The following is a 27,500-nucleotide window of genomic DNA, read 5'->3' on the forward strand; positions in this document are numbered from 1 at the left end:
GGTGTGTGTGTGTGTGTGTGTGTGTGTGTGTGTGTGTGTGTGTGTGTGTGTGTGTGTGTGTGTGAGAGAGAGAGAGAGAGAGAGAGAGAGAGAGATGGTGTGTGTATGTGTGTGTGTGTGTGTGTGTGTGTGTGTGTGTGTGTGTGTGTGAGAGAGAGAGAGAGAGAGAGAGAGAGAGAGAGAGAGAGAGAGAGAGAGAGAGAGAGAGAGAGATGGTGTGTGTGTGTGTGTGTGTGTGTGTGTGTGTGTGTGTGTGTGTGAGAGAGAGAGAGAGAGAGAGATGGTGTGTGTATGTGTGTGTGTGTGTGTGTGTGTGTGTGTGTGTGTGTGTGTGTGTGAGAGAGAGAGAGAGAGAGAGAGAGAGAGAGAGAGAGAGATGGTGTGTGTATGTGTGTGTGTGTGTGTGTGTGTGTGTGTGTGTGAGAGAGAGAGAGAGAGAGAGAGAGAGAGAGAGAGAGAGAGAGATGGTGTGTGTATGTGTGTGTGTGTGTGTGTGTGTGTGTGTGTGTGTGAGAGAGAGAGAGAGAGAGAGAGAGAGAGAGAGAGAGAGAGATGGTGTGTGTATGTGTGTGTGTGTGTGTGTGTGTGTGTGTGTGAGAGAGAGAGAGAGAGAGAGAGAGAGAGAGAGAGAGAGATGGTGTGTGAATGTAAAGATCTGCTGCTGAAGTCATAGAGACACCGCTGTATCTCAGGACTCTTATTTACAATCTGCTCCCACTAAACATCCTGTAAACCTCCTCACTACTGTGTATCTCAAATGTTCTTCTCCTCTGCTTTATCAGGAAGTTACACCTACCTACAGCTCCACCTCCTCTTAATGAAGGAGAGAGCCTGGTGAGCAGAATCCTGCAGCTTGGTCCACCAGGAACCAAATTCCTTGGGTAGAAACGCACTCTAATCTGCAAACCATATATATATCATTTAGAATGTAAATTACTCTGGTTTTCATCGTGTGTGTGTGTGTGTGTGTGTGTGTGTGTGTGTGTGTGTGTGTGTACAGGCCGGTGATTGTGGAGATTCCTCACTTTGCAGCTTTGCGCGGTTCTGAGCGAGAACTCGTGGTTTTGCGCAGTGAGACAGGAGAGAGCTGGAGAGAACATCACTGTGAGCACACCGAGGAGGAACTCAACCAGATCCTCAATGGCATGGACGAGGGTATGTCCCCTCAGCACAAACCCTGACCCCACCACCTACCCATCCTTTCTTCACTTATAGCAGTCTAACCAAGAGGTACAACCAGTAGCTAACAGAGACATGAGGATGCTCTCAGATCATCAACAAACCTGACTGAACACTTGAGGCGTTGAAAAAGCATTGAAACATCTCAGTACCCCACACTGATCTATTCCCGTGATTCCTCCGAATCTGTTCTTAAGAGAAAAGGTTTTATCAAAATGCTTGTCTAAAGGAAGCTGCTCCATAACTGGAGCCCCCTGCTGTAGGCTTCCTTATTGTACAGTAGGTACTAATAAACAGCCTGAACCTTTCGTTTAAAGCAGGATGAAAGTTTCTTAATGTACTACAGTAAAAGAGCATCCAGTGGCGTAACGGTAGTAGGCAGTAATCAGTGAGGAGCCGGAGCATGGTGAGTTAGACGGGGGTGATGTGATCACAGCTTATGGTTTTATAAAGACTGTTGCTGCTGCATTAGCTGGAGCTTTTTTATGCACGTAGTAAAACATCAAAGTGAGGGGCATCCCTCTAGTGGGGTATATATGACATTACAGGTGGGGTGCAATGAATGGCAGGATATATAAGTTTCCTGTTCTTAGCTGTCAGGAGTGGCACCCGGTGTGGTCTTCTGCTGCTGTAGCCCATCCGCCCAACGTGTTGTGCATTCAGAGATGCTCTTCTGCATACCTCGGTTGTAACGAGTGGTTATTTGAGTTACTGTTGCCTTTCTATCAGCTCAAACCAGTCTGGCTATTCTCCTCTGACCTCTGGCATCAACAAGGCATTTGCACCCACAGAACTGCCTCACTGGATATTTTCTTTTTTTCGGACCATTTTTTGTAAACCCTAGAGATGGTTGTGCGTGAAAATCCCAGTAGATCAGCAGTTTCTGAAATACTCAGACCAGCCCGTCTGGCACCAACAACCATGTCACGTTCAAAGTCACTTAAATCACCTTTCTTCCCCGTTCTCACGCTCGGTTTGAACTGCAGCAGATCGTCTTGACCATGTCTACATGCCTAAATACATTGAGTTGCTGCCATGTGATTGGCTGATTAGAAATTTGCGTTAACAAGCAGTTGGACAGGTGTACCTAATAAAGTGGCCGGTGAGTGTGTGTGTGTGTATATATATATATATATGTATAAAATGTGTTTTTGTTTTCTTATTAATCTTCATTCATGATTTTCTCTTTTAAAAGTTCATGCACTCAAAGCAGCCACAAACAAGCAATTAGCTCATTAATGCAAGTAAATTCAAACATCCATCACTGAACATAAAACAACTACACTTTTATCTTCTCTGTTTTTAAAACTTTATGCTATTTGATGTTTTTTGCTTTAGAACTTGATATTTCAATAAACGAGACATTTTTTTTTTCACTTCAACTATTTCATTACCTATTCATTTCTCTGGGGTGGTGGTGGAGTGCAGGTGGGACTTGAAATTCTTCCCTCCTTCTAAAGTGGAGAATGGCAGATAAAAGTTTGAAAACTACAGCAATAATCCAACAAATAGGTAACAGAAGCATGAACTAGTTTTTTTGGGATATTTTAAGATCACAACAGTCTGAAAAAACTAAAGATTTAATGCTAATAAATCATATATTTTAGTTCAGTTCCAGTTGTTAGAATGTTATTGCCATGTTGGTCTGAGCCTCATTCATCAGGTCAGCAAGCTTTGATTGGCATCTGCTGCCTACTAAATAAATCCACTCACTAACAGGTGCCTTGATGAAGAGATCATCAGTGTTCTTCACTTCACCACTCAGAAGGTTCTAATGTTACGCCTGATCTGTGTTACCAGTACAATATACATTTCAACCGTTTACAACACAAAGCAGGTCTATAACTGCAGTTTAGGGTCTGATAATCCCTCACATATCTCCTAAATGTTCCTCATTCCAAAAACTTGCTTTAGAGACTTTAGCACCTGAAACCATAACTATTCATCCTGAACTCTGTATGAAGTGTTTCAGCTGCTCTGATTATAACAGCTGCTCTGTACCTGCCTCTTGCTGTGCTGATCTCAGAATTGGACTCACCCGAGGAACTGGAGAAGAAACGTATCTGCCGCATCATCACTCGGGATTTCCCACAGTTCTTTGCAGTGGTGTCTCGTATACAACAAGACAGTCACCTGATTGGTCCAGAGGGGGGAGTTCTCAGCAGCTCATTGGTTCCTCAGGTTCAGGCTGTGTTTCCTGAAGGAGCTCTGACCAAGAGGATTCGCGTCGGACTACAGGTACTGTATTCACACACACACACACACACACACACACACACACACACACACACACACACACACACACACACACACACACACACACACACACAGAACAATAAACTCTGCCCATTTTTGTGTACTTGTGCAACAGGCTCAGCCAATAGGGCCCGAGGTAGTAAAAAGGATTCTGGGTAATAAGGCGACGTTCAGCCCCATTGTTACTCTGGAGCCTCGAAGGCGCAAGTTCCATAAACCCATCACCATGACGATCCCCATTCCCAAAACCTCCACCAATCAGGACAGCGGCATGCCGGGGGAGACACCCACCCTGCGCTTACTGTGCAGCATCACCGGTGTGTGTGTGTGTGTGTGTGTGTGTGTGTGTGTGTGTGTTCTAAGTTAAGGTTAGATTTATTTAGGTACACCATTAATAGATTGTATTAGTAATTATTAATGCAATAATCGTGTGTGTGTGTGTGTGTGTGTGTGTGTGTGTGTAGGAGGTACCACACCAGCGCAGTGGGAGGACATCACTGGTTCAACTCCTTTAACTTTCATTAATCAGTGTGTCTCGTTCACCACCAACGTCTCAGCTCGGTGAGTGTCTCCTCTCAGCACTCTTCAGCAGGTTCTTCTTCGTTCTTCTGTTTTCCTCTCGTTCCAGGTTCTCCAGCACCTCGTGCTCTTGTTTTTCCTTTGTGTTTATTAGAGCAGTAACACTCCACACATTAAAAAACTAACGGGATGGTGTGAGCGTTAGATCCCACATCTCCATGGAGATTGCAGAACCACAGAGCTGATGATGGTTTTTCTCCTGCGGATGGTCCTCAGGTTCTGGCTGATAGACTGCCGTCAGTCTCAGGAGTCGGTGGTGTTCTGTGCGCAGCTCTACAGGGAGATCATCTGTGTTCCCTACATGGCCAAGTTTGTCATCTTTGCTAAAACACTGGACCCAATTGAGGCACGTCTTCGCTGCTTCTGCATGACCGACGACAAGATGGACAAGACTCTGGAACAGCAGGAGAACTTCACCGAGGTGGCACGTAGCCGAGACGTGGAGGTACAGCACATGGGCTTGATCGGGAATGCGGTTCCTGTGTGTGTGTGTGTGTGTGTGTGTGTGTGTGTGTGTGTGTGTGTTCATCAGTGAGAGTAAAACCTCCGGTGTTTGAGGTGAGTGTGGAGTGAAGGTGGACTTTGTGTTTCAGGTTCTCGAAGGAAAACCCATTTTTGTGGATTGTTTTGGAAACCTTGTTCCTCTGACGAAGTGTGGACAGCACCACGTCTTCAGCTTCTACGCCTTCAAGGAGAACCGGCTGGCTCTCTTCATCAAGGTACACTTTCGTTATCACACAGTGACTGACCTCAGAGTCCAATCACAAGTCTTTACTGATAAACAGCTAATAAATATTCACAGCTGATTGATTGATTGGTTGATTAATTGATTGATTGATTGATTATCAGATCCGTGACAGTGCACAGGAACCGTGTGGTCGACTTTCATTCACTAAAGAACCGAGAACGTACCGCAGCCTGAACCACAATGCCATCTGCAACCTGAACATCACACTGCCTGTTTACTCAAAGGTAAACTTCTCATGGTTTACTTCCACAGTGTCCACGATGTCCTGCTCTAACGTCTCTCACTGATCTCCTGGAACACTATCACTTACCTCAAACTCTGGAACTGTACTCTACAGGACATCAGTGATGCTCTAGAACCTCAGAACTGGTTTAGAGAAACAGGAGAGATCCATCAATAGCATGAGCTTCATGTAGAATTCACGGATGTTGAGGCTGAATGATGATGCAAGCATGATGCTGCTACAGTAACACAACATTAACGTTTATGTTTTCACATTTTCTGGTTTCAGGATTCGGATTCAGACCAGGATCCTGATGAAGAGGTAAAATCGAACCTACATTAAATACACTACATGGCCAGAAGTATAGTGAGACACCTGACCTCTCCAGCTACATGTGGTTCTTCTCCAAATGTTAGCACAAAGTTGGAGGCACACAATTGAATAGGCATGAAATATGTCCTTCACTTAAACTAGGAGTCCCAAACCTGTTCTAGCATGAGCTAGCTCCTAAAGATCTGCTTTCCATGAGTTGAAGTGGAAGATCTCCTGCTATAGAACACCTTTGAGATGAATGTGAATGCTGACTGCACTCTGGGAACCTCCACACCTTCTCACCTACATCACTACATGACTTTACTAACACACTTGTAGCTAAATGAATCTCCACAACATTCAGTGGAACATCTTCCCAGAGGGGTGGAGCTCATTATAACAGTGAATGGAGACTAAAAATGGAAATATGTACATAGTCAGGTGTCCACATACTTTTGTCATTATAGTGCATATATTAAATATAAAGTGTGTGTGTGTGTGTGTGTGTGTGTGTGTGTGTGTGTGTGTGTGTGTGTGTGTGTTCATGCAGTGATGTGTAAATGTTTTCTCGTTACAGAGTGAGAAGACACATGAGAAATGTAAGCCTGGGTGTTTTATCTTCTCTATAGATGAGTTCTGTTGATTGTGTGACGTTGTGGATGAACTGGAACAGAATGTGGTGATGGTGTGTGTTGAATGGATCCTTGACTAATGTGCTGTGGCTGAAACACACTTCCCTCACATTCCATTCCTGTTCTGCTCAGAACTCCATCCCACAGCAATCGACTTTGTTCCAATACACTCTTTAGCCCGTATTTCTACTCTTAATGGAGTTCTGAATTTCATTCATTCTCACTCGCAATGAATTCAGCAGTTCAGTAAAAGTGAAAGTTTTGAGATTTCCCTTTTCCACACAGAGCTGAGACGCTTCACCTTTATTTATTATCAGTTCATGTAATGGAGGTTTAAATGGCTCCTGAGGGACGTACAGGACAAAGAGAGACATGATTTGGGAGATTGGGAGACGTGATTTGGTGGTTTGGGAGACGTGATTTGGGAGATTGGGAGACGTGATTTGGTGGTTTGGGAGACGTGATTTGGTGGTTTGGGAGACGTGATTTGGGAGATTGGGAGACGTGATTTGGTGGTTTGGGAGACGTGATTTGGGAGATTGGGAGACGTGATTTGGTGGTTTGGGAGACGTGATTTGGTGGTTTGGGAGACGTGATTTGGGAGATTGGGAGACGTGATTTGGGAGATTGGGAGACGTGATTTGGGAAATTGGGAGACGTGATTTGGGAGATTGGGAGACGTGATTTGGTGGTTTGGGAGACGTGATTTGGTGGTTTGGGAGACGTGATTTGGGAGATTGGGAGACGTGATTTGGGAGATTGGGAGACGTGATTTGGGAGATTGGGAGACGTGATTTGGGAGATTGGGAGACGTGATTTGGTGGTTTGGGAGACGTGATTTGGGAGATTGGGAGACGTGATTTGGGAGATTGGGAGACGTGATTTGGGAGATTGGGAGACGTGATTTGGTGGTTTGGGAGACGTGATTTGGGAGATTGGGAGATTGGGAGACGTGATTTGGGAGATTGGGAGACGTGATTTGGGAGATTGGGAGACGTGGGAGACGTGATTTGGGAGATTGGGAGACGTGATTTGGGAGATTGGGAGACGTGATTTGGTGGTTTGGGAGACGTGATTTGGGAGATTGGGAGACGTGATTTGGGAGATTGGGAGACGTGATTTGGGAGATTGGGAGACGTGATTTGGGAGATTGGGAGACGTGATTTGGTGGTTTGGGAGACGTGATTTGGGAGATTGGGAGACGTGATTTGGTGGTTTGGAAACACACACTTAACACACCCACACACTGAAAGTGTCTCAGTTGTTTATTTGGATTAAAGGGAAATTGAGGATGTTTTCATGTTTTTTTCCACATATTCCTGATTTATTTCATGTGTAACTGCATGAACACGCGTCTGTTGTTTTGCATGGAAATAACTTGACTTACACATGTTACATACATAAACACACACATACATACATACATACACACATACATATATACATACATATATGTGTGTTTGTGCATTTTGATTATTCATCTCACTCAGACTCACTATAACTCATTTTAATCACTGAATTTATATTTAACCAAAATTATTGCAGCATCTGACGAAATTTAACTAATAATAATAATAATAATAATAATAATAATAATAATAATAATAATAATAATAGGGCTAATTGGGTATTGTGTGTGTGTGTGTGTGTGAGTGTGTGTGTGTGTGTGTGTGTGTGTGTGTGTGTATGTGTTTCTGAACAATCTTGAGATATTCTGTGTTTCACTGCGTTTTTCATGGATATTTTATTTTTAGGTTTCTGTAGTTCTTCTCTCTTTGTGTGTGTGTGTGTGTGTGTGTGTGTGTGTGTGTGTGTGTGTGTGTGTGTGTGTGTGTGTGTAAGAAATCAAATCTAACATGTCAAAGCAAGTTATTTCCTGCAAGTTGTTTTCCGGCATTTTCTTAGTTTCCCTTTGCTTAGCTGTTGGCTAAAACTCCTCGGATCCATTGGTGTGGTGTAATGTTTTGTTTGTTTATATACTAACGGACGTTACTCCACATCTGACTGTATTACTCCTGCGCTCACCGGTTATCCAATGTCTTCTGTCCTCTTCATTTTTCCCTTTTCTTCTGTAAATCGGATTTACTGACTGAAGATGAGGATGAAACCGAATCAACAGAATTCTCCACACTGCACACACACATGGTTCACGATCCAGCGACGCTCGCCAGTCCCGACCTCCTCTCAGACGTCTCAGATATGAAGCAGGACCTTATCAAAATCTCTGGCTTCCTGACCACTGAGGTTTCCGAGACGTCCCTGGTGGACGGATTAAAATACTGTGTAGAAAATGAGGATGAAGAAGAGCCATTTGAAATTGTCGGAAAGGTCAAAGAGGATTTGGAGGAGGTGGGAAAGATCCTAAGTGTTGGAAAATCTGGCAAAGACACAGAGAAATCGAAGTATATTGAGAAAGAGACTGCCGGAGAGAAAAGCCAGCTGATTGAGCCTTTACTTAAAGAGGTCAGAATCACAAGAGCCACCGATCGCAGTTCTGCTCCTCTAAAGGACGCGTCTGAAATGGTTTCACATCTCGCTACAGATCTGGAGAGTTATCTCCAGCATCATCCTGTAACTGCTCACCCTGACCAAGAAGACATTGTTGTGGAAGAGACATTCACAGAAGTTGTGCTACCTCAGAAACGTCATCCTCCACGAATCAAAAAACCTGCAAGGAAGAAGCTGAAAGAGAGAGAGTTTGTGAGCTGTAGCTCTGAAGATGAACTAGAGAGGATGAGTTCTGAGGAATCACTCGATGGAGACACACTCCTCGGAGACTTCGAGCCTGGAGCCCCACCTGTGTCTCCTAAAATCGTGGAGACTCCCATTGGGTCCATCAAAGACAGAGTTCAAGCACTTCAGAAGAAAGTGGCAGAGGAGGAGAAGGAGGAAAGTGTCAAAGTCAGAGAGGTGAGACGAGTTACTGCTGTTCAGAGCAAAGCTTTCCTGGCCACGAGAGAACAAGAAGAACATTACACTCCACCTCCTAAATCTCCCAAATCTCCTCGGTCTCAGACTGAAAGAATAGAGCACTCCATGTCTGTGAAGGAGCTGATGAAAGCTTTTCAAACAGGACAAGATCCATCAAAAAGCAAATCTGGACTGTTCGAACATAAAGCAATCATTAATCTGGTGGATACATCTACACCACATGCTTCTGAGGAATCAAAAGAGATATCTGACCAACAAACCTTAGCAATTCAACCTTTAGCAGAAGAGATCAATTCTCAAAGCATTTCTGGAGAATCATCACTAATCATTTATGATCAAAGTTTACAAAATGTAGTGATTAGTGATGAAATTAGACATGAGCACACAGAAATAACATCAGAAGATCCTCCACAAACTACTGTGGATTTTTCACTCAGCAACAAAGTCTCCTGGAGTTCCAGCCAAATGCAGAGTGAAAACACAGTGATTAGTGTGAGAGAAGAACTATACAGAGCACCAGATCACACAACTGGTGAGCAAGAAGAAACTTCAAATATCTCACCAGGTTATGAGGAAGAAGGTAAACAGGAGGCATTTTTCAGTGAGGATAAAATCAAGGAAAATAAAGAATGCTCCGAGGAATTGAGTCCAGAGAAAATGCAAGCTAAAGACTCAACCATTACTTTTGAAGTGTGGCATCATGATGAAGAACAGTATAGTCCTGAAATACTGCACTATAAAAAACTAAGCACCAGCCATGAACAGAGAACATCTGAAGAACCACAGATTAGCCCAAACCGAAAACCTTCTGAAGACTTCAGTGCTGTTATCAAAGAAGAACTTGAGGAGAATCCAGAGTATCAACTGTTCATCAGGGCAACAGGTCAATCAGCCAGGAGCTTCACATCATACACTGAAACTCATATTATACAAGATGATGATCAGCTGGAGCATACCACTGTGGAACACCATTCATGCAAACCAAAGCCAGCAGTCAGATTTGCTCCTGCAGTAGTCCAAGGTGAGCTCGCAGGAGAAGAAACAACTCGTATCAGGAGCAGGACTCTTAAAACAAGTTCAGGAGAGTATGAAGCTTTTGAAGAAGAAACTGCACAAATAAGTCCAGAAACTCTCATCGTAAAGGACAGGGTTATTTCCCCCACAGAGCCAGAAGACCAGCCTGGGGACAAGAAGAGTGCAGAGCAGACACCAGAGACTGGAAGTCCAACCAAAACAAGTCCACGGAGTCCAGTCCATGCAGAGCTGGAGTTCATGCAAACGTCACTCACAGAAATCAAAAGCCAAGATCAGACAGATCAGGAGATCAGTTCTCAGCTTAAAAGAGAGCAGTGGAGTCAGGATATGTTCAGTGATGAAGTTTCCTCTGTAGAACATGCTGAATCTGTTCAAGTTCAGGAAATATACCAGATGTCGTGTAGACCACATGACCTGGTAGAATCACAGCCTGTAACAATAAGTGACTTTAAAACTTTCTCACCTGAGCTTACACCTGATCCAGAGGATCTCTCTTCTCAGAAGTCTCCGGAACCTGTGCATGTGTCATCCACAGAAATCAAAAGTCCACATCAACCAGAGCTTGAGAAAAACCATTTACATGAGACAGAGGAAGAAGATCAGCATGTGTACATAACTACAGTGGAGAAGGCATATTTAGCAGAAACCAAAACACAAGCTCATGCAGAGGAACGAACTACTTCAGTTCAGAACCTGGTTAATGATTATGAATCTTCTGTACTGGAGGAAACTGAGCACATTCAAGGAATTCCATCTGAGGAATTTCAGAACCTGCCTGTTCCCACATTCTCTACATCCATATTCATTGATATCTTTGATGACGCTACTTGTAAATCTCCTGACTCAGTGGAAATCTCATCCAGAGAAATTGAAGTTCCTGTCCAAACAGGTTTTGACGGGACAGAAGATGATAATCAGCTTGAAAATAAGACTGCAGTAGAGAGATTTTCATCCAGTGAAATCCAAACACAAATTCAGACAGTAGGAGTAGATTGTCCAGTTCAGGATCTGGACCAGTTGACGTATCAGGATTGTGAGCTTATTGAAATGACACAAACTCGAGATATGTATGAGATTTATTCTGGGGAAACACATTTACAGGAGAATGAGGTAGAAGACCAGCCTGGGTTTCTGACTCTAGAGGAAAAGTCACCTTCAAAAAGTCCAGACCAAACAGAACAGGACGTAAATGCTGCGGTTGAAGATGAGACAGTTTCTCCAGTTAAAGAACCAAAACAAAATATAGGAACTGATGTTTACTCTGTAGAAACTGCTCTTAGACCAGACAATTTAGGAGACCTACATCCTGTAACGATGAGCGATCCTAACAGCGAATGCCAAGGAGACTCGCTGGAGACTACACCTTTAAAAGAGGATATATCTTCTAATAAGTCTCCTGACTCCATCGAGCCAAGTCCAGTCAAGGAATTTCCATGTCTTGACTCTTTAGAGACAAGTCCCACAGGTCTGAGAGCAGACTCCAAAAGTCCAACTTTATTCTATCAAACCAGCAATGACTTACAGAACATCCAGGCTGCAGCCAACCTGCTGGAAAACCCAGAGCTGGAAATTAGTGTTGAAATGATTATCCAAAGAGAAGCTGAGAAGAAAGTTGAAAAATGCAATGAAATGAAGGATCCTGAAATGGAGATGTTTGAGTCCAACATTTCTGTAGGACTTATAAAGCAGGATGTGGTGATGTCAGAAGGAATGTTAATCCAAAATGAGGATAATGCATTAAACATGTCTGATGCACAGGAGCCATCAGTGACTTTACAGCAAACTCCAGAGGGAAGTGATGAGGAAGAACAGGAGATCAGTGAAGTGAAAAAGCAGTTCACACCTGAGGAAAAGATGTTCAAGATGGCTGCCAAAATCCGGGTCTTTGATGAAATTGAAAAGGATACCAAAACGAGAAAGGTTAGATTCGATTTCAGCCAGGAGACAGATGATGAGCTGAAGGAGCAGGAAGAAGAGCTTCATTCCCATCCGGAAAGTCAGCTTTATAATGAAGATGAGGACACACAGCAGTGTGGACACAAACTCAGTCCTGTGTTGTCTTCATATCAAGAGTCAGAGCAGTGTGATGAAACATCACTCACTGGACTAACACATGAGGAACCTGAACAAGCTCTGAGTGAACGTCAGGTTTCAGAGTGCTCTTACAGCTGTGAGTCTGGAGCTCCAGATATTAGTGAGATGGAGATCAAAATGTTCTCTATGCAAATTCACATTGAGAGAAAGGAGCTGAGCCATGCCGAGTTTCCTCCTGAGTGCCTTAGTGAAGAAGATGCGACTGACTCGATAGTGACTTTCCCTGAGGATCCAGCTGCGATCTTCAGAGAAAACAAACCTGATAGCACCTCTGTCATGCAGTGTCACATCACTGATGAGAAACCAGTAGACACTGTGTGGCTAGTAAGTGATGAGGACACTACAGAGGAACATCAGACACACTCTTATTGCAATGAAGAGGATCATGAAAAGAAATCAAAACAAATTTCAGAACAGATTCAGAAAGATTTCGATCCTTGGAGTGCAGAGATGGAGGAGGAGGAGGAGGAGGAGGAGGATGAAAGCATGAACTCACAGATTGAGACTGAAGAGCAGAAGGTTTGCTCCCAGACCTCAGACACTCAGGGATCTACACCTGAAATGCCTCCTACTCGTACACCTACAGAAAATGGGCAACCAAACCCATTCCTGTTTCAGGAGGGGAAACTGTTTGAAATGACAAGAGGTGGTGCTATAGATATGAGCAGGAGAAGCATGGAGGAAGAGCAGGATGGATTTGTCTTTTTTCCCATAAGTGAAAATCCATCTGAGGGCAGTCAGGTTCAGGTCATGGAGAGTCCAACAGAATCTGGAACATCACTAAAAATTTCATTTGATTTGAAAAGTGAAGATTTCCCTCAAGCTGCTTCTGTTGAGTCGATAGAGTCTAGAGATTCAGAAGGCCCAAAGGAGAAAGATCTGAGATTTGATTCACCACCAACAGAACTTGAAACAACCACGTCTACAGTGACCCGGTCCATCTACTCTGAGCAGGATCTGGAGTCATCTGATTCTTCAGCAGAGGATGATCAGCACTCAGTTATTGAAATTCCTTCTCCTACTCAAGATAATATTTTGCTCTCCAGTGGAGAGACAATGCAGTTATCATCACACTCGTCTCTCAGCTCACCCAAAGATCCTCCTGCAGAACCTCAGAGCAGGCACCCAAAGTCCAAGATTCCAGTAAAAGCCAGCAGCTTTGATCATGTTTTGGGGAAAGGTGACTCTACTGAGCAAAAACGAAGGCCCAAGTCAGAAGCAGATGTTAGTGGGATTCCTTCTTCTTTAGCCAAACCAAAGACTCCTGTATCCAAAATCCCTGTGTCTGTAGATCAAACATCATCAGCTACACTTTATTCACTACAACCTCAACACACTCATGAAGGTGGAGATCCTGAAAAGTCTCCAGATGGAAAGGACAGTCCTCGAGCTGTCCTGGATGAAGAGAGAAGATCGACACAGTTCCAAACCCCCTCTTTAGGAGAGGACATACTTGAAACCAGACCAAACTGGGAGGACTGTGTAGAGACACAGATGCAGCGACTCTCAGACAGCAGTAGTCCAGATCAGAGTCAAGGTACCTCCATGGTTTCTGGCCCCTTCTTCCCTCTTCTTACAAATGAACCTTCGATCCTTCGTTTCTACCCTCACTTTCTGTTTGTATTTGTCCTGTGTGACTGTTGTGTCCTGTCTTGACTCTTCTCTCATTCTGCCATGTCTTTGCTTTCTTGTCTTTCCTGTCTTGTCTGTCCTATCCTTTCCTGCCCTGTCTGTCATTTCTTGTCTTTCCTGACCTACCCTGTCCTGTCTGTCCTTTTCTGTCCTATCCTTTCCTTTCCTGCCCTGTATTTATTATTTCTCTTATTTCTTATTCTATCCTGTCTGTACTGATCGGTTCTATCTTATCCTGTACTGGTCTCTTCTATACTTTCATGTTCTGAATGTCCTGTCTTGCCCTGTCCTGTTTGTCCCAGTCTGTCCTATCCAATCTTGTCCTGGTCTGTCCTATCTGGTACTTTCTTTCCCATCATATCTTATCCTGTCCTTTCCTCTCCTCTCCTCTCCTGTTCTCTCCTCTCCTATCCTATTCTGCCCTATTTCTCCCAATCTGTCCTGTCCTGTCTGTCCCAATCTGTCCTATCATATCTTGTCCTGGTCTGTCCCATCCTGTCTTGTCCTGTCTGTCCCATCCTTTCCTGTCCTGTCCTATCTTATCCTGTCTTGTCCTATCTTTTCCTATCCCCTCCTGTCCTGTCCTATTCTGTCCTGCCCAGTCTGTCCTGTTTTGTCCTGTCCCAGTCTTTCCTATCCTATCTTGTTCTTTCTGTCCCATCCTACCTTGTCCTGTCCTGTGCTATCCTGCCCCATCTGTCCCAGTCTATCCTATTCTATCCTATCGTTCCGGTCAATTTTTTTCCTGCCCTGCCTCATGTCCTGTTTGTCCTGTCTTGTCTCTCCTTTCCTGTCCTGTTGTGTTTGAATCATCCTTTATGCTCTTGTATATATATATACAGTGGGTACGGAAAGTATTCAGACCCCCTTAAATTTTTCACTTTTTGTTATATTGCAGCCATTTGCTAAAATTATTTAAGTTCATTTCTTTTCCTCATTAATGTACACACAGCTCCCCATACTGACAGAAAAACACAGAATTGTTGACCTTTTTGCAGATTTATTAAAAAAGAAAAACTGAAATATCACATGGTCCTAAGTATTCAGACCCTTTGCTGTGACACTCATTTATTTAACTCAGGTGCTCTCCATTTCTTCTGATCATCCTTAAAATGGTTCTACACCTTCATTTGAGTCCAGAAATTTTTGATTATACTGATTGGACTTGATTAGGAAAGCCACACACCTGTTTATATAAGACCTTACAGATCACAATGCATGTCAGAGCAAATGAGAATCATTAAGGTCAAAGGAACTGCCTGAAGAGCTCAGAGACAGAATTGTGGCAAGGCACAGATCTGGCCAAGGTTCCAAAAAATGTTTTGCTGCACTTAAGGTTCCTAAGAGCACAGTGGCCTCCATAATCCTCAAATGGAAGACGTTTGGGACGACCAGAACCATTCCTAGAGCTGGCCGACCGGCCAAACTGAGCTATCGGGGGAGAAGAGCCTTGGTGAGAGAGGTAAAGAAGAACCCAAAGATCACTGTGGCTGAGCTCCAGAGATGCAGTCGGGAGATGGAAGAAAGTTGTAGAAAGTCAACCATCACTGCAGCCCTTCACCAGTGGGGCTTTATAGCAGAGTGGCCCGATGGAAGCCTCTCCTCAGTGCAGGACACATGAAAACCCGCATGGAGTTCTCCAAGATGGTGAGAAATAAGATTCTCTGGTCTGATGAGACCAAGATAGATCTTTTTGGCCTTAATTCTAAGCGGTATGTGTGGAGAAAACCAGGCACTGCTCATCACCTGTCCAGTACAGTCTCAACAGTGAAGCATGGTGGTGGCAGCATCATGCTGTGGGGGTGTTTTTCAGCTGCAGGGACAGGACGACTGGTTGCAATGAAGGGAAAGATGAATGCGGCCAAGCACAGGGATATCCTGGACGAAAACCTTCTCCAGAGTGCTTTGGACCTCAGACTGGGCTGAAGGTTTACCTTCCAACAAGACAATGACCCCAAGCACACAGCTAAAATAACGAAGGAGTGGCTTCACAACAATTCCGTGACTGTTCTTGAATGGCCCAGCCAGAGCAATGACTTAAACCCAATTGAGCATCTCTGGAGAGACCTAAAAATAGCTGTCCACCAACGTTTACCGTCCAACCTGACAGAACTGGAGAGGATCTGCAAGGAGGAATGGCAGAGGATCCCTGAATCCAGGTGTGAAAAACTTGTTGCATCTTTCCCAAAAAGACTCCTGGCTGTATTAGATCAAAAGGGGGCTTCTACTAAATACTGAGCAAAGGGTCTGAATAATTAGGACCATGTGATATTTTAGTTTTTCTTTTTTAATAAATCTGCAACAGTGTCAACAATTCTTTTGTTTTTCTGTCAGTATGGGGAGCCGTGTGTACATTAATGAGAAAAAGAAATGAACTTAAATGATTTTAGCAAATGGCTGCAAAATAAAAAAGAGTGAAAAATTTAAGGGGGTCTGAAAACTTTCCGTACCCACTGTATATATATATATATATATGTGTGTGTGTGTGTGTGTGTGTGTGTGTGTGTCCAGTCTGTATTCAGTCAGTTTTATAAACATTCATTTTAATGTTGAAATCTCAAGATTGATGTATGTAAGGGAACTTGAACAGTGCATTTTATACATTTTTTACATTTCACTTCAGCATGGAATTCTATCATTTGAATGTTTTTATTGTTTTTTGCTGAATACACTGTTAGATGTCAGACGGTTAACACTTATAGCACAGCCTTTTAGTTCCATGTGTCTGATAATAAAAAGTTGTGATGCGTGATGTTCACAGTGGACTGGAACGATGATGCTGATCGTAAAGAGGAGATTTTGTCCATCATTGCGGATCTCCTTGGGTTTAGCTGGACAGGTGAGTTATGATCTCAGGTTACACCATGTGACACCATGAGATCCAGGAACATTTTAGCCAAGATACATTCCTGTGTTCTCCAAACATCTACTTTTACTCTCCTGTCTGAATTTTCTGCTCTATGTGTGACTGTGTTATGGTTTATAGAGTTAGCTAAAGAGCTGGAGTTTAATGAGAATGAAGTTCAGCAGGTCCGAGCTGAGAACCCGAATTCACTGCAGGAACAGAGTTCTGCTCTTCTACAGCGCTGGACTGAGCGTGAGGGCAAACATGCCACAGGTCAGAGCTCCATCTCTCACACTTTATAACACACTGCTACTTGTGTTCATTACTAATACTGTGTGTGTGTGTGTGTGTGTGTGTGTGTGTGTGTGTGTGTGTGTGTGTTCAGAGGACTGTTTGATAAAGAAACTGACTAAAATAAACCGCATGGACATCGTCCACCTCATCAAGACACAACTCAACAAATCAGTCCAGGAACAAACGTGCAGAACGTACGCTGAGATCGAGAAGACGCTGGACCACAGTGAAGGTTCAGTACACACACACACACACACACACACACACACACACACACACACACACACACACACACACACACAGCAGTAGACTATGTAAGGGTAAGACGTGTGTGTGTGTATAGCTTTGTCCTCAGTGCAGGAGGTCAGTCCTCGGATGGTGAGGCGAGTGGACGTTTCCCAGAAGCCCCCAGCTGCAGTGTCGGAGGAGGACCTGTCAGTAGCCTCACTGCTCGACATTCCTTCGTGGGCGGAGCCTGTAGGCCACACCCACTCTGAGAGTATCCATGGAGACATGCTAGAGGAGCTTGAGATCCCACAGTGAGTCTCTTTGAGCTAAGCTGAGATGATGACGATGATGATGATGATGATGATGATTAGCGATAGCAGCATGATGTAATCCTCACTCTTAATCCTGACACTGCTCTCAGATTGTTCCACTCGTTAGCGCTAACCTGCTGCTGGTGTGTATTGCAGAGAAGCGTGGCCGAGTCAAGATGGTGAAGGGGATGTGACACACACAACTCTACACACCGCAGTAAGTGTCTGTGTGGAGTTTCAGTCTTAAACAACTTCTGTTCTCTCAAAGTACTAAATAATCAGAACTACAACACTGCAACCGAGTGGGCGGGACTGAGATGTGTGTGTGTGTGTGTGTGTGTGTGAGAGTGTTGGTGTGAGTGTGTGTGTGTTTGTGAGTGTGTGTGTGTGTGTGTGTGTGTGTGTGTGTGTGTGTGTGTGTAGTGTGTGTGTGTGTGTGTGTGTGTTTGTGTGTGTGTGTGTCTGTGTGTGTGTGGGTGTGTGTGTGTGTATGTGTGTGTGTGTGTAGTGTGTGTGTGAGTGTGTGTGTGTGTAGTGTGTGTGTGTGTGTGTGTGTGTGTGTGTGTGTGTCTGTGTGTGTGTGTGTGTGTGTGTGTGTGTGTAGTGTGTGTGTGAGTGTGTGTGTGTGTATGTGTGTATGTGGGTGTGTGTATGTGTGTACGTGTGTGTTTGTATGTGTGTGTGTGTGTGTGTGTGTGTGTGTGTGTGTGTGTGAGTTTCTTAAATCTCCAGCGTATGAATTCAGGAGATTGTCTAGTGATTATATCCTACAGTGACCTCCAGATGACCCCAATATCCACTTTTATCTTCTGATTTATTATAAACCTTTTGTCATCATCCAGCTGTCAGCTGAAGATCAGGATGCAGATCAGACTCTGACTGACCCTGAAGATCCCAAAGCTCTGAGTCACTCACCTGCAACAGAAGCTCTGAAGCCAAAGTTCTTCAAATTCAGTCAGACCTCAATTGACAGATTTTCATGTGAGTTTTCAACAGGACAATCAACCCAAGGTCGTGCTGAGGAACACCTGGGATCTCCAGGGTCTGATGATCTTTCTCCTGTGTATGAGAAAAGTGACATGGAAGAAAGTGAGAAGTCTTCCTCAGAGTTTCAGTCTCGTTTCTCAGGGTCTGAGACTCACAAAGTTCTACAGCTCAGTGAGAGTGATCAGGGAGTGAAGACATCTGTTTCGGAGAACTGGCCACAGCAAACCCCAGACCTCATCAGGACACCATCTGAGTCTGATTACGTTTTTGTAAATCCAGAAGCAGATCAGCTTCCAGCTGAAGACCATGATGAATTAGATTTAGAGTGCAATTTTAAAGGTAGCACAGAGGAACAGGAACCAGGAGAAGGTTGGAATGAAGTTTCTCAATTTCCTGAAGAAGTGATGGGATCTGATAATGCACAGGAATCTTCTCAGATTATACCAAGTGTCCAGGCTGAAGAATCTCTAGAACATGGACATCTCTCAGAGGAACTGTGTGGTAATCAAGATTTCTCTTTACCAAACCATGACGTTCAAGAGTCCGTACACATCTACACTGAAGATGCTGAATTGCAGCTTGAGGAACACTTTAAAGAGAAGATTGCATTGCATGAAAGCATGGAAGAGAGTGTTCTTCAGAGAGATGTTTCATCTTTATCTCACTCAGATGTTTCTCCACAAACACCAGACACAGTCCGAACCACACAACAATTTGAGTATGACAAAGTTCTTTGGGCAGCAGAAAAAACCTCTGCTCAAGAGTCAAATCAGCTTCTCACTGAGTTTCCAGCTGTGGAACAGAGGGCAAAACGTCCACAGTCAGAATCTTTAATATCTGAGACACCAGCTCAGTTTTCAGAGGAGGCTTCATTTAGCTGCAATTTCTCCAAACCTGAGCAAACTACTGTACGCTCCTTAAGCACTGATGAAGCTCTGGCATTACTTCAAAAACTTGTTCCTACTGACAAGCCACTGACTGAAGGTCTCAGCCTGGATATTACTGAGTCAAGAACATCTGATTGTGATCAGGAAACACCCATAAAACCACTTTCCACAACTGAGGAACCTGAGATCATGCAGATGCAGAATGAACATGCTCAGATTCTCCAGAGTTCCCTTCACCTGCCTGAAGAGCACGAGATCTTCTTGACAAACCAGATTAAGGACTCAGAACTGGGACTGGAACAAAATGTAGCTTGGGAAACATTACTTAGCAAAAAGCCACATGGTGCTGAAGGTTTTATTTCATCTGAGAGAGGTGAAGAGGAGAACCAGGACTGCATTCTGGACTGCATGAAAGAACCCATCATGGAGGAAGCTTTTGAAGAATCAGAGGAAAAAGAGAACACATCCAGAGTGAAGAAAATTTCACAAGCTTACATTTGTTCTTCTAAAGAAGCTCCATCTTATGGGGTTGTTATGGATGATATTGATAATGATGATGATCCGAAGAGGGTAAGATCACAGCATGGTCCTTCTCTCCACTTTTATCCCCAGCTTCACCTTTTGCTCCTCCCAGTTCCTGTCATAAGGAAGATATTTTAGTTTCTCTTATTAGATGAATCCACAGGATTTTTAACATCAGGATGTCTGCACTCAAGAACCTACTTCTTGGAGATTTCTGGCCTTCAGAACCTCACACTGCTGCATGATCAAATTAATTTTTTTTGCTTTATTAAATTATTTTGAGAAGAACCATGGTGGTCTAAAATATCTCCAGATGGACTGATCACTCGTGCACTGATGGGCATTGATGATCTGGTTATTTGCATGAAAGACCTCTGTGATACTGCTGCATGTTCTCCTGAGAGCTGAGGTTCTGCTTTATCCTGTTCTTCAGTCACATCTATCCAGTTCAATATTCTTCTCAATAAACGCATTTCCATGTAGAATGTAGAAACAGGAAGTGAGGTGTTGCTTTGTATCTGGATGATGTTTAATTGAAGAATGTTCTCAGGTTTTGACTGGTTTTCATCTGAACAGTTTCTGTGGATATTGTTTTTACTTTGAACTGGGTTTTATTTGATTGGCTGATGTACTTTACTGTGATTGGTTGAAGGTTTATTTTGAATAGATAGGATTCAGTGGTGATAGATCTGGTGAGGAGATTGGGCAGGGTTGAAAGTTGAGGAGGATCTCAGGATGATGAGTCTGGAGGTGACTGAACAGCACTGTTTCCTTTCTGTTTCTGTGGGCTGTGTTTTATTACCTCAGGCGACTCCTTCGTTCAGCTTCTCCTTCCCCAATTGTATGATGATGATGATCATGATGATGATGATGATGTCTTTTTTTAATCTGCTTGTTTTGGAATAATTTGGTGAAAGTTGGTCTTTTTGCTGATTTGGGGAAATTTATTTAAAAGAACAACTAACCCATAACCCCTCGGGGGGATCTGCCCCCTGGTGGATATATTAATTACAGCACTATCTTTTTGTTTGTTATCAGGCTAATGGAGAAGCTGACGTTCCTCCACAGACTGAAAAACTGTACATGGATAAACGTGAAACTCTCAACATTACATCGCAGGTACCTTCTGAATCTGGTCCTCAAGACCTGAACCCACCACACAGCTGGATGCTCCACACAGACGGACCTTATGGAGATGTGATGATCCATATTTAATCCCGAAGACTTTAGTTCAGATTAATTTGTGTAGCTGTTTAACACTTTTTTAATTCATAAATTTATTACAATAACTGTAGGCTGTAAAAAAAAACTTAATGAAACTGAGGAAGGAACCTTGAAAAGAACCAGACACAAAAGGGAGTTTCCTCAAATTCAATAACATTTTCTAGTCTAGTAAGGAGGAGATTATGTAGGTAGGGAGATGCAACCTTGATCAGAGGCTGATAGCAGTCATTTACCACTTGAACCAGCGCCGTCTACATGCAACGATGAGGCCGAAAACCTGACTGATGCATTTCAGATTCTTAAGTAGACATGAGCATAACTGCTGTGCTACAACCTTTTCTTGGAGATACAGAGGAAGTCTTATGAGAATAAAACACTCTAACCTTTACACAAAAGGCTTTGTTGAGCAGATATTTTAAACTAATCATCACTCTGAGAACACCATCTTCACTGTAAAGCATGGTAGTGGTGGCATCCTGCTGAGAGTTACTATTACCCTACACCACTACCCTAACCCCTGACCCTACACCACTACCCTAACGCCTGACCCTACACCACTACCCTAACGCCTGACCCTACACCACTACCCTAACGCCTGACCCTACACCACTACCCTAACGCCTGACCCTACACCACTACCCTAACGCCTGACCCTACACCACTACCCTAACGTCTGACCCTACACCACTACCCTAACGCCTGACCCTACACCACTACCCTAACGCCTGACCCTACACCACTACCCTAACGCCTGACCCTACACCACTACCCTAACGTCTGACCCTACACCACTACCCTAACGCCTGACCTTACACCACTACCCTTAACCCTGACCCTACACCACTAACCTAACGCCTGACCCTACACCACTACCCTAACGCCTGACCCTACACCACTACCCTAAAGCCTGACCCTACACCACTACCCTAAAGCCTGACCCTACACCACTACCCTAACGCCTGACCCTACACCACTACCCTAAACCCTGACCCTACACCACTACCCTAACACCTGACCCTACACCACTACCCTAAACCCTGACCCTACACCACTACCCTAACGTCTGACCCTACACCACTACCCTAACACCTGACCTTACACCACTACCCTTAACCCTGACCCTACACCACTAACCTAACGCCTGACCCTACACCACTACCCTAACGCCTGACCCTACACCACTACCCTAACGCCTGACCCTACACCACTACCCTAACGCCTGACCCTACACCACTACCCTAAACCCTGACCCTACACCACTACCCTAACACCTGACCCTACACCACTACCCTAAACCCTGACCCTACACCACTACCCTAAACCCTGACCCTACACCACTACCCTAACCCCTGACCCTACACCACTACCCTAACCCCTGACCCTACACCACTACCCTAACGCCTGACCCTACACCACTACCCTAACGCCTGACCCTACACCACTCTCCCTGCGGGGGGTACGGGGTAGCTCAGTGGTTAAGATGTTGGACTTCTCATTAGAAGGTTGTGAATTTGAACCCCAGCACCACTAAGCTGCCACTGCTGGGTCCTTGAGCAGAACCCATAACACCCAAACCTACACCACTACCCTAAACCCCACTCCAGGGGTCCTCAAACCTTCTTCTGTGAGGGCCACAATTTTATTCCTTTCTTTAATGAGGGTTGGTCTGTAACAGAAGATGCCGCTGGCAGGAGCGACTACCAGTATTACAGTATTACTGTGGAGATTTATTATCATTTAAAATGTAATTAGATTATTATTCAGTTCTGCACTGTACACCGTGTATCTACTCCTACACCACTACTCTCACCCCTAACAGTTCTCACGTGTGAGTGTGTGTGTGTGCATAAATATTGGTGTGTGTTACCTGTACAGGTGAATCAGAAGACAGTGGTCACACGGTGCGTATCAGCGGAGGAGAGAACAGAAGGCCGTATTCAGTCTCGAGCAGTAAAGAGAGCAGTGGTGAAGAGTGACGGGGATGAGACAGAGGTGCACATGATCGTTTACATTTCACTTCATTCTGATCACATGATGTTCTTTATTCTGATTGGATAACACACTTTATTCTGATCACATGATGTTCTTTATTCTGATCACAACGTATTCAGGTGCTCTTTCCTAAGCACAGCGAGGATGCTGAGGTTGAGCTCGTCACTGAGACGGTCGGTGAGACGATCAGTGAGACGGTCGGTGAGACGGTCGGTGAGACTGTCGTTGAGACTGAAAATAATTTCGAAAAAACTCACCTGGACACACATCTGGCCACTGCCCATGATGGCATCACACAGGTGAGCTGTTGCTGTGATATCATTTCCTGTGAAGGTTAGCATCATGCTCACTCCCCGGTTTCTTTCCCTCACAGAGTGAGGACGAAGAACATGAGTTGTCTGAAGTGCACTTCACTGACGGGTACGGGACGGAGGATGCAAACGTATAGGATGTGAATATGACCTTGGTTATCACCATAACAACGACTTTCAGCATCACATGGCTTCATGTAGAGGAATAATGATGAATCTGTCCTCTCTTTTTTCCTCTTCTCTTTCTGCACTAAGAATGCTTAAGCAATCCCAGAATGCACCTCTCTCTTTCTCCTTAATTCCTGTTTTATAGGTCTTCCTGCTTCCACATTGTTTGTGAATGTCCTCTTTGTCCACCATGTTCACCTTCACTTTATTTATTTATTTATTTATTTATTTATTTATTTATTTATTTATTTATTTATCTGAATTTTTCAGTTCGAAGTTATAAATGTAAAGGCGTGTCACTGACATTTCCTGATGATGTCATCTTTATAGAAGGAACTGACCAAGCAACAATCTTATTGACTTATCTCTAAGTCAAATCCTTCGCTGTAATGCTAACCAGGTAGCATATTTATTACCTCATGCAGAGATATTAGCTTGCTAGTTATTAGGGATAAACTAATATTACTGGTTAGCTTATTAAAACACAACTAATCTAGCATTAGTGAACAAATAGCCAGAGTTTTATTGATTAGCTTAGCTTGATTAGCATGAAACTGACCGTGAGTTAAACGACGTCCTTAACCAGAACCGTTTAGGATGTTTTTCTTCACTCGTTTATCGTCATGCTAAAAAACCTCTTTATCGCATTTACATAAGAATGCTGTTAGATTAAAAAAAAAAAAAAACATTTGGCTAATCGTGTTTCTGCATCATTGCTCAGTGACATTATCATCATACTTATCTGTATATATTAACCACATAACTACTACAAGTGAAATTAGCATTAGCATGATTAGCACCATTCATCTAATAATTATATTCATGGTATTTACGCTCACCTATTCGTCTGTCTGTCGGTCTGTCTGTCTGCGGCTCCTGTCTTACTTTGTCTGTGTGTGTCATAGTGTAATATCATTGCTTGTGTACTTCACAACCTGTTTTAATACTGTTATACACGTTCCCTTGTTCACTATCCCCTTCACTACTCTAATGCTAGCAAACAAGCTCAGTGCTAATGCTAAATCTGTCATTTTGTCAAACCGTGAGACTGAGAGTAGGAGTAGTAGGGGAAGTGGACTGGGGGAAGTGTAGTAGGGGAGGAGTAGTAGGGGAAGTGTAGTAGGGGAGGAGTAGTAGGGGAGGAGTAGTAGGGGAAGTGGACTAGGGGAAGTGGACTAGGGGAGGATTAGTAGGGGAAGTGGACTAGGGGAGGAGTAGTAGGGGAAGTGGACTAGGGGAGGATTAGTATTGGAAGTGGACTAGAGGAGGGAAGTGGACTAGGGGAGGAGTAGTAGGGGAAGTGGACTAGGGGAGGGAAGTGGACTAGGGGAGGATTAGTAGGGGAAGTGGAATAGGGGAGGAGTAGTAGGGGAAGTGGACTAGGGGAGGAGTAGTAGGGGAAGTGGACTAGGGAAGGAGTAGTAGGGGAAGTGGACTAGGGGAGGGAAGTGGACTAGGGGAGGATTAGTAAGGGAAGTGGACTAGGGGAGGATTAGTAGGGGAAGTGGACTAGGGGAGGATTAGTAAGGGAAGTGGACTAGGGGAGGATTAGTAGGGGAAGTGGACTAGGGGAGGAGTAGTAGGGGAAGTGGACTAGAGGAGGAGTAGTAGGGGAAGTGGACTAGGGGAGGATTAGTAGGGGAAGTGGACTAGGGGAGGATTAGTAGGGGAAGTGGACTAGGGAAGGATTAGTAGGGGAAGTGGACTAGGGGAGGATTAGTAGGGGAAGTGGACTAGGGAAGGATTAGTAGGGGAAGTGGACTAGGGGAGGATTAGTAGGGGAAGTGGACTAGGGAAGGATTAGTAGGGGAAGTGGACTAGGGAAGGATTAGTAGGGGAAGTGGACTAGGGGAGGATTAGTAGGGGAAGAGGAATAGGGAAGGATTAGTAGGGGAAGTGGACTAGGGGAGGATTAGTAGGGGAAGTGGACTAGGGGAGGATTAGTAGGGGAAGTGGACTAGGGAAGGATTAGTAGGGGAAGTGGACTAGGGGAGGATTAGTAGGGGAAGTGGACTAGGGAAGGATTAGTAGGGGAAGTGGACTAGGGAAGGATTAGTAGGGGAAGTGGACTAGGGAAGGATTAGTAGGGGAAGTGGACTAGGGGAGGATTAGTAGGGGAAGTGGACTAGGGGAGGATTAGTAGGGGAAGTGGACTAGGGGAGGATTAGTAGGGGAAGTGGACTAGGGAAGGATTAGTAGGGGAAGTGGACTAGGGGAGGATTAGTAGGGGAAGTGGACTAGGGGAGGATTAGTAGGGGAAGTGGACTAGGGGAGGATTAGTAGGGGAAGTGGACTAGGGGAGGATTAGTAGGGGAAGTGGACTAGGGAAGGATTAGTAGGGGAAGTGGACTAGGGGAGGATTAGTAGGGGAAGTGGACTAGGGAAGGATTAGTAGGGGAAGTGGACTAGGGAAGGATTAGTAGGGGAAGTGGACTAGGGAAGGATTAGTAGGGGAAGTGGACTAGGGGAGGATTAGTAGGGGAAGTGGACTAGGGGAGGTGTGACAGTATTGTAGCAGGCCATAAATTTGTTGTTTTCAAATGTAGCAAATATTAAAGAGTGTTAATGATGTCAAAATAATTTATTTGTTCCCTTCAATCTTAAGCAAGAAGATCAGTGTGTGTATGTGTGTGTGTGTGTAAAACTAACCTGCTGCTGTGTTTCACTGTGATTTTCATTGAAACCCGAATAGAAATTCTATAAACAGCATGTCTTCTGTTTATTATAGAGCATTTACCACTGTACAACATGTGAGTGTGAGTGAGAGTGTGTGTGTGTTTGTGTGTGTGGGTGTGTGTTAATATTAAAATGTTTATCGATTCATCTGATTTCTGTTTCTTCAACAACTTACAACAGGTCATTATCTCACAGACAGACAGATAGACAGACAGGTCTTTATCTCACAGACAGACAGACAGACAGACAGACAGACAGGTCTTTATCTCACAGACAGACAGATAGACAGACAGGTCTTTATCTCACAGACAGATAGACAGACAGGTCTTTATCTCACAGACAGACAGACAGACAGGTCTTTATCTCACAGACAGACAGATAGACAGACAGGTCTTTATCTCACAGACAGACAGACAGACAGGTCTTTATCTCACAGACAGACAGACAGACAGACAGACAGGTCTTTATCTCACAGACAGACAGACAGACAGACAGACAGGTCGAAGGTGAGTTGATTCACATCAGACTTTATTGTAGTTTAATTTCAATAGTAAATTGGTAAACGTTGTCATGGTGATAAATGAACCTTTGCTAGTTTGTCTATAGTGAGGTTTCAGCAGATCAATTAACAACAACGACAACAATAACAACAACAATCATAATAATAACCTAAAAGGGTAATGATTGGCATAGTCGAGCAGTAATGAGGTTTCTCCTCAAGGAAGACCGTTCGCTTCTGACATCCTTCCATCATCACCAAATCCAGACTTTAATAACCAATCAGCTTTAAACCCACTGTGTTCCTCGTTATAACACACGTCCACAATGATGTCATTAACAACTCTGAATCCATCAAGCAATTATTATAGTTATGTATAAATAAATAAATAAATACCCATAATGCACTGTGGGAGAGACGCAAGGAAAAGGAAGCTGTTAATAACACAAAGAAAAAAACCCCGAACATAAGTACAGCCATGAGCAGCAATCACTGGGGTCCAAGCACTGATCCACAAATAGACCCCAATCCTTCAGTCCTGTCATTTTAGAATCATTTGTTTTATTTAGAGATGATCACTAAGCCACGCCCTCCTTACCTGGATTTATAAATACAGCATAGACTATATTAACTCCCAAATAAAATGTGAGGAGTGAAATGCTTGTAGTCCTCCTGCTCTATAGCACCACCATCAGGCGACGTGTAGATCGGATTGGATCGGACATGCCGCCATCCTGCTACATTTCTACACGCTACAGTTTTACTCCTCACTGTGCTTCAACACACACAATAATAATAATAATAAGAAGAAGTGTAAGAACTAAGATGTGCTTGGACCCATAAATATTAAGATTATGTATGAATAAAGATTAGATACATGAATATTAATGAGGTCTATAATAACCTGCATGCACAGCTCATGTGCTCTTTATGCT

At 43.9% G+C, this 27,500-nt stretch overlaps 2 protein-coding genes across 5 annotated transcripts in view; one reads left to right on the forward strand and one right to left on the reverse strand.

Moving 5' to 3' along the window:
* Window positions 1-24,483, forward strand: part of ank2a (ankyrin 2a, neuronal) — a 50,881-nt gene extending 26,398 nt beyond the window's left edge. The window contains exons 24-44 of the mRNA XM_083533358.1: window positions 787-881; window positions 1,001-1,155; window positions 3,206-3,417; window positions 3,551-3,752; window positions 3,900-3,996; window positions 4,231-4,459; window positions 4,608-4,733; window positions 4,864-4,986; window positions 5,274-5,306; window positions 5,875-5,896; window positions 8,025-13,526; window positions 16,383-16,460; window positions 16,608-16,739; window positions 16,852-16,992; window positions 17,104-17,299; window positions 17,456-17,516; window positions 18,142-19,743; window positions 20,734-20,814; window positions 22,795-22,911; window positions 23,031-23,210; window positions 23,285-24,483. Of these exons, the coding sequence (XP_083389484.1) occupies window positions 787-881; window positions 1,001-1,155; window positions 3,206-3,417; window positions 3,551-3,752; window positions 3,900-3,996; window positions 4,231-4,459; window positions 4,608-4,733; window positions 4,864-4,986; window positions 5,274-5,306; window positions 5,875-5,896; window positions 8,025-13,526; window positions 16,383-16,460; window positions 16,608-16,739; window positions 16,852-16,992; window positions 17,104-17,299; window positions 17,456-17,516; window positions 18,142-19,743; window positions 20,734-20,814; window positions 22,795-22,911; window positions 23,031-23,210; window positions 23,285-23,359 (9,459 nt within the window). The 3' untranslated portion in view covers window positions 23,360-24,483. The remainder of the gene's footprint in view (window positions 1-786; window positions 882-1,000; window positions 1,156-3,205; window positions 3,418-3,550; window positions 3,753-3,899; window positions 3,997-4,230; window positions 4,460-4,607; window positions 4,734-4,863; window positions 4,987-5,273; window positions 5,307-5,874; window positions 5,897-8,024; window positions 13,527-16,382; window positions 16,461-16,607; window positions 16,740-16,851; window positions 16,993-17,103; window positions 17,300-17,455; window positions 17,517-18,141; window positions 19,744-20,733; window positions 20,815-22,794; window positions 22,912-23,030; window positions 23,211-23,284) is intronic.
* Window positions 24,484-26,577: 2,094 nt separating this feature from the next.
* camk2d2 (calcium/calmodulin-dependent protein kinase (CaM kinase) II delta 2) overlaps window positions 26,578-27,500 on the reverse strand; it is a 13,030-nt gene continuing 12,107 nt past the window's right edge. For all 4 annotated transcript variants that reach the window (XR_014532036.1, XR_014532037.1, XM_083533122.1 and 1 more), the window contains exon 21: window positions 26,578-27,500. This exon is cut by the window's right edge. The gene's annotated coding sequence lies outside the window, so the exon portion shown is untranslated.

The sequence above is a fragment of the Silurus aristotelis genome (assembly GCF_946808225.1).
Source record: "Silurus aristotelis genome assembly, chromosome: 27".
Taxonomy (NCBI): Eukaryota; Metazoa; Chordata; class Actinopteri; order Siluriformes; family Siluridae; genus Silurus; species Silurus aristotelis.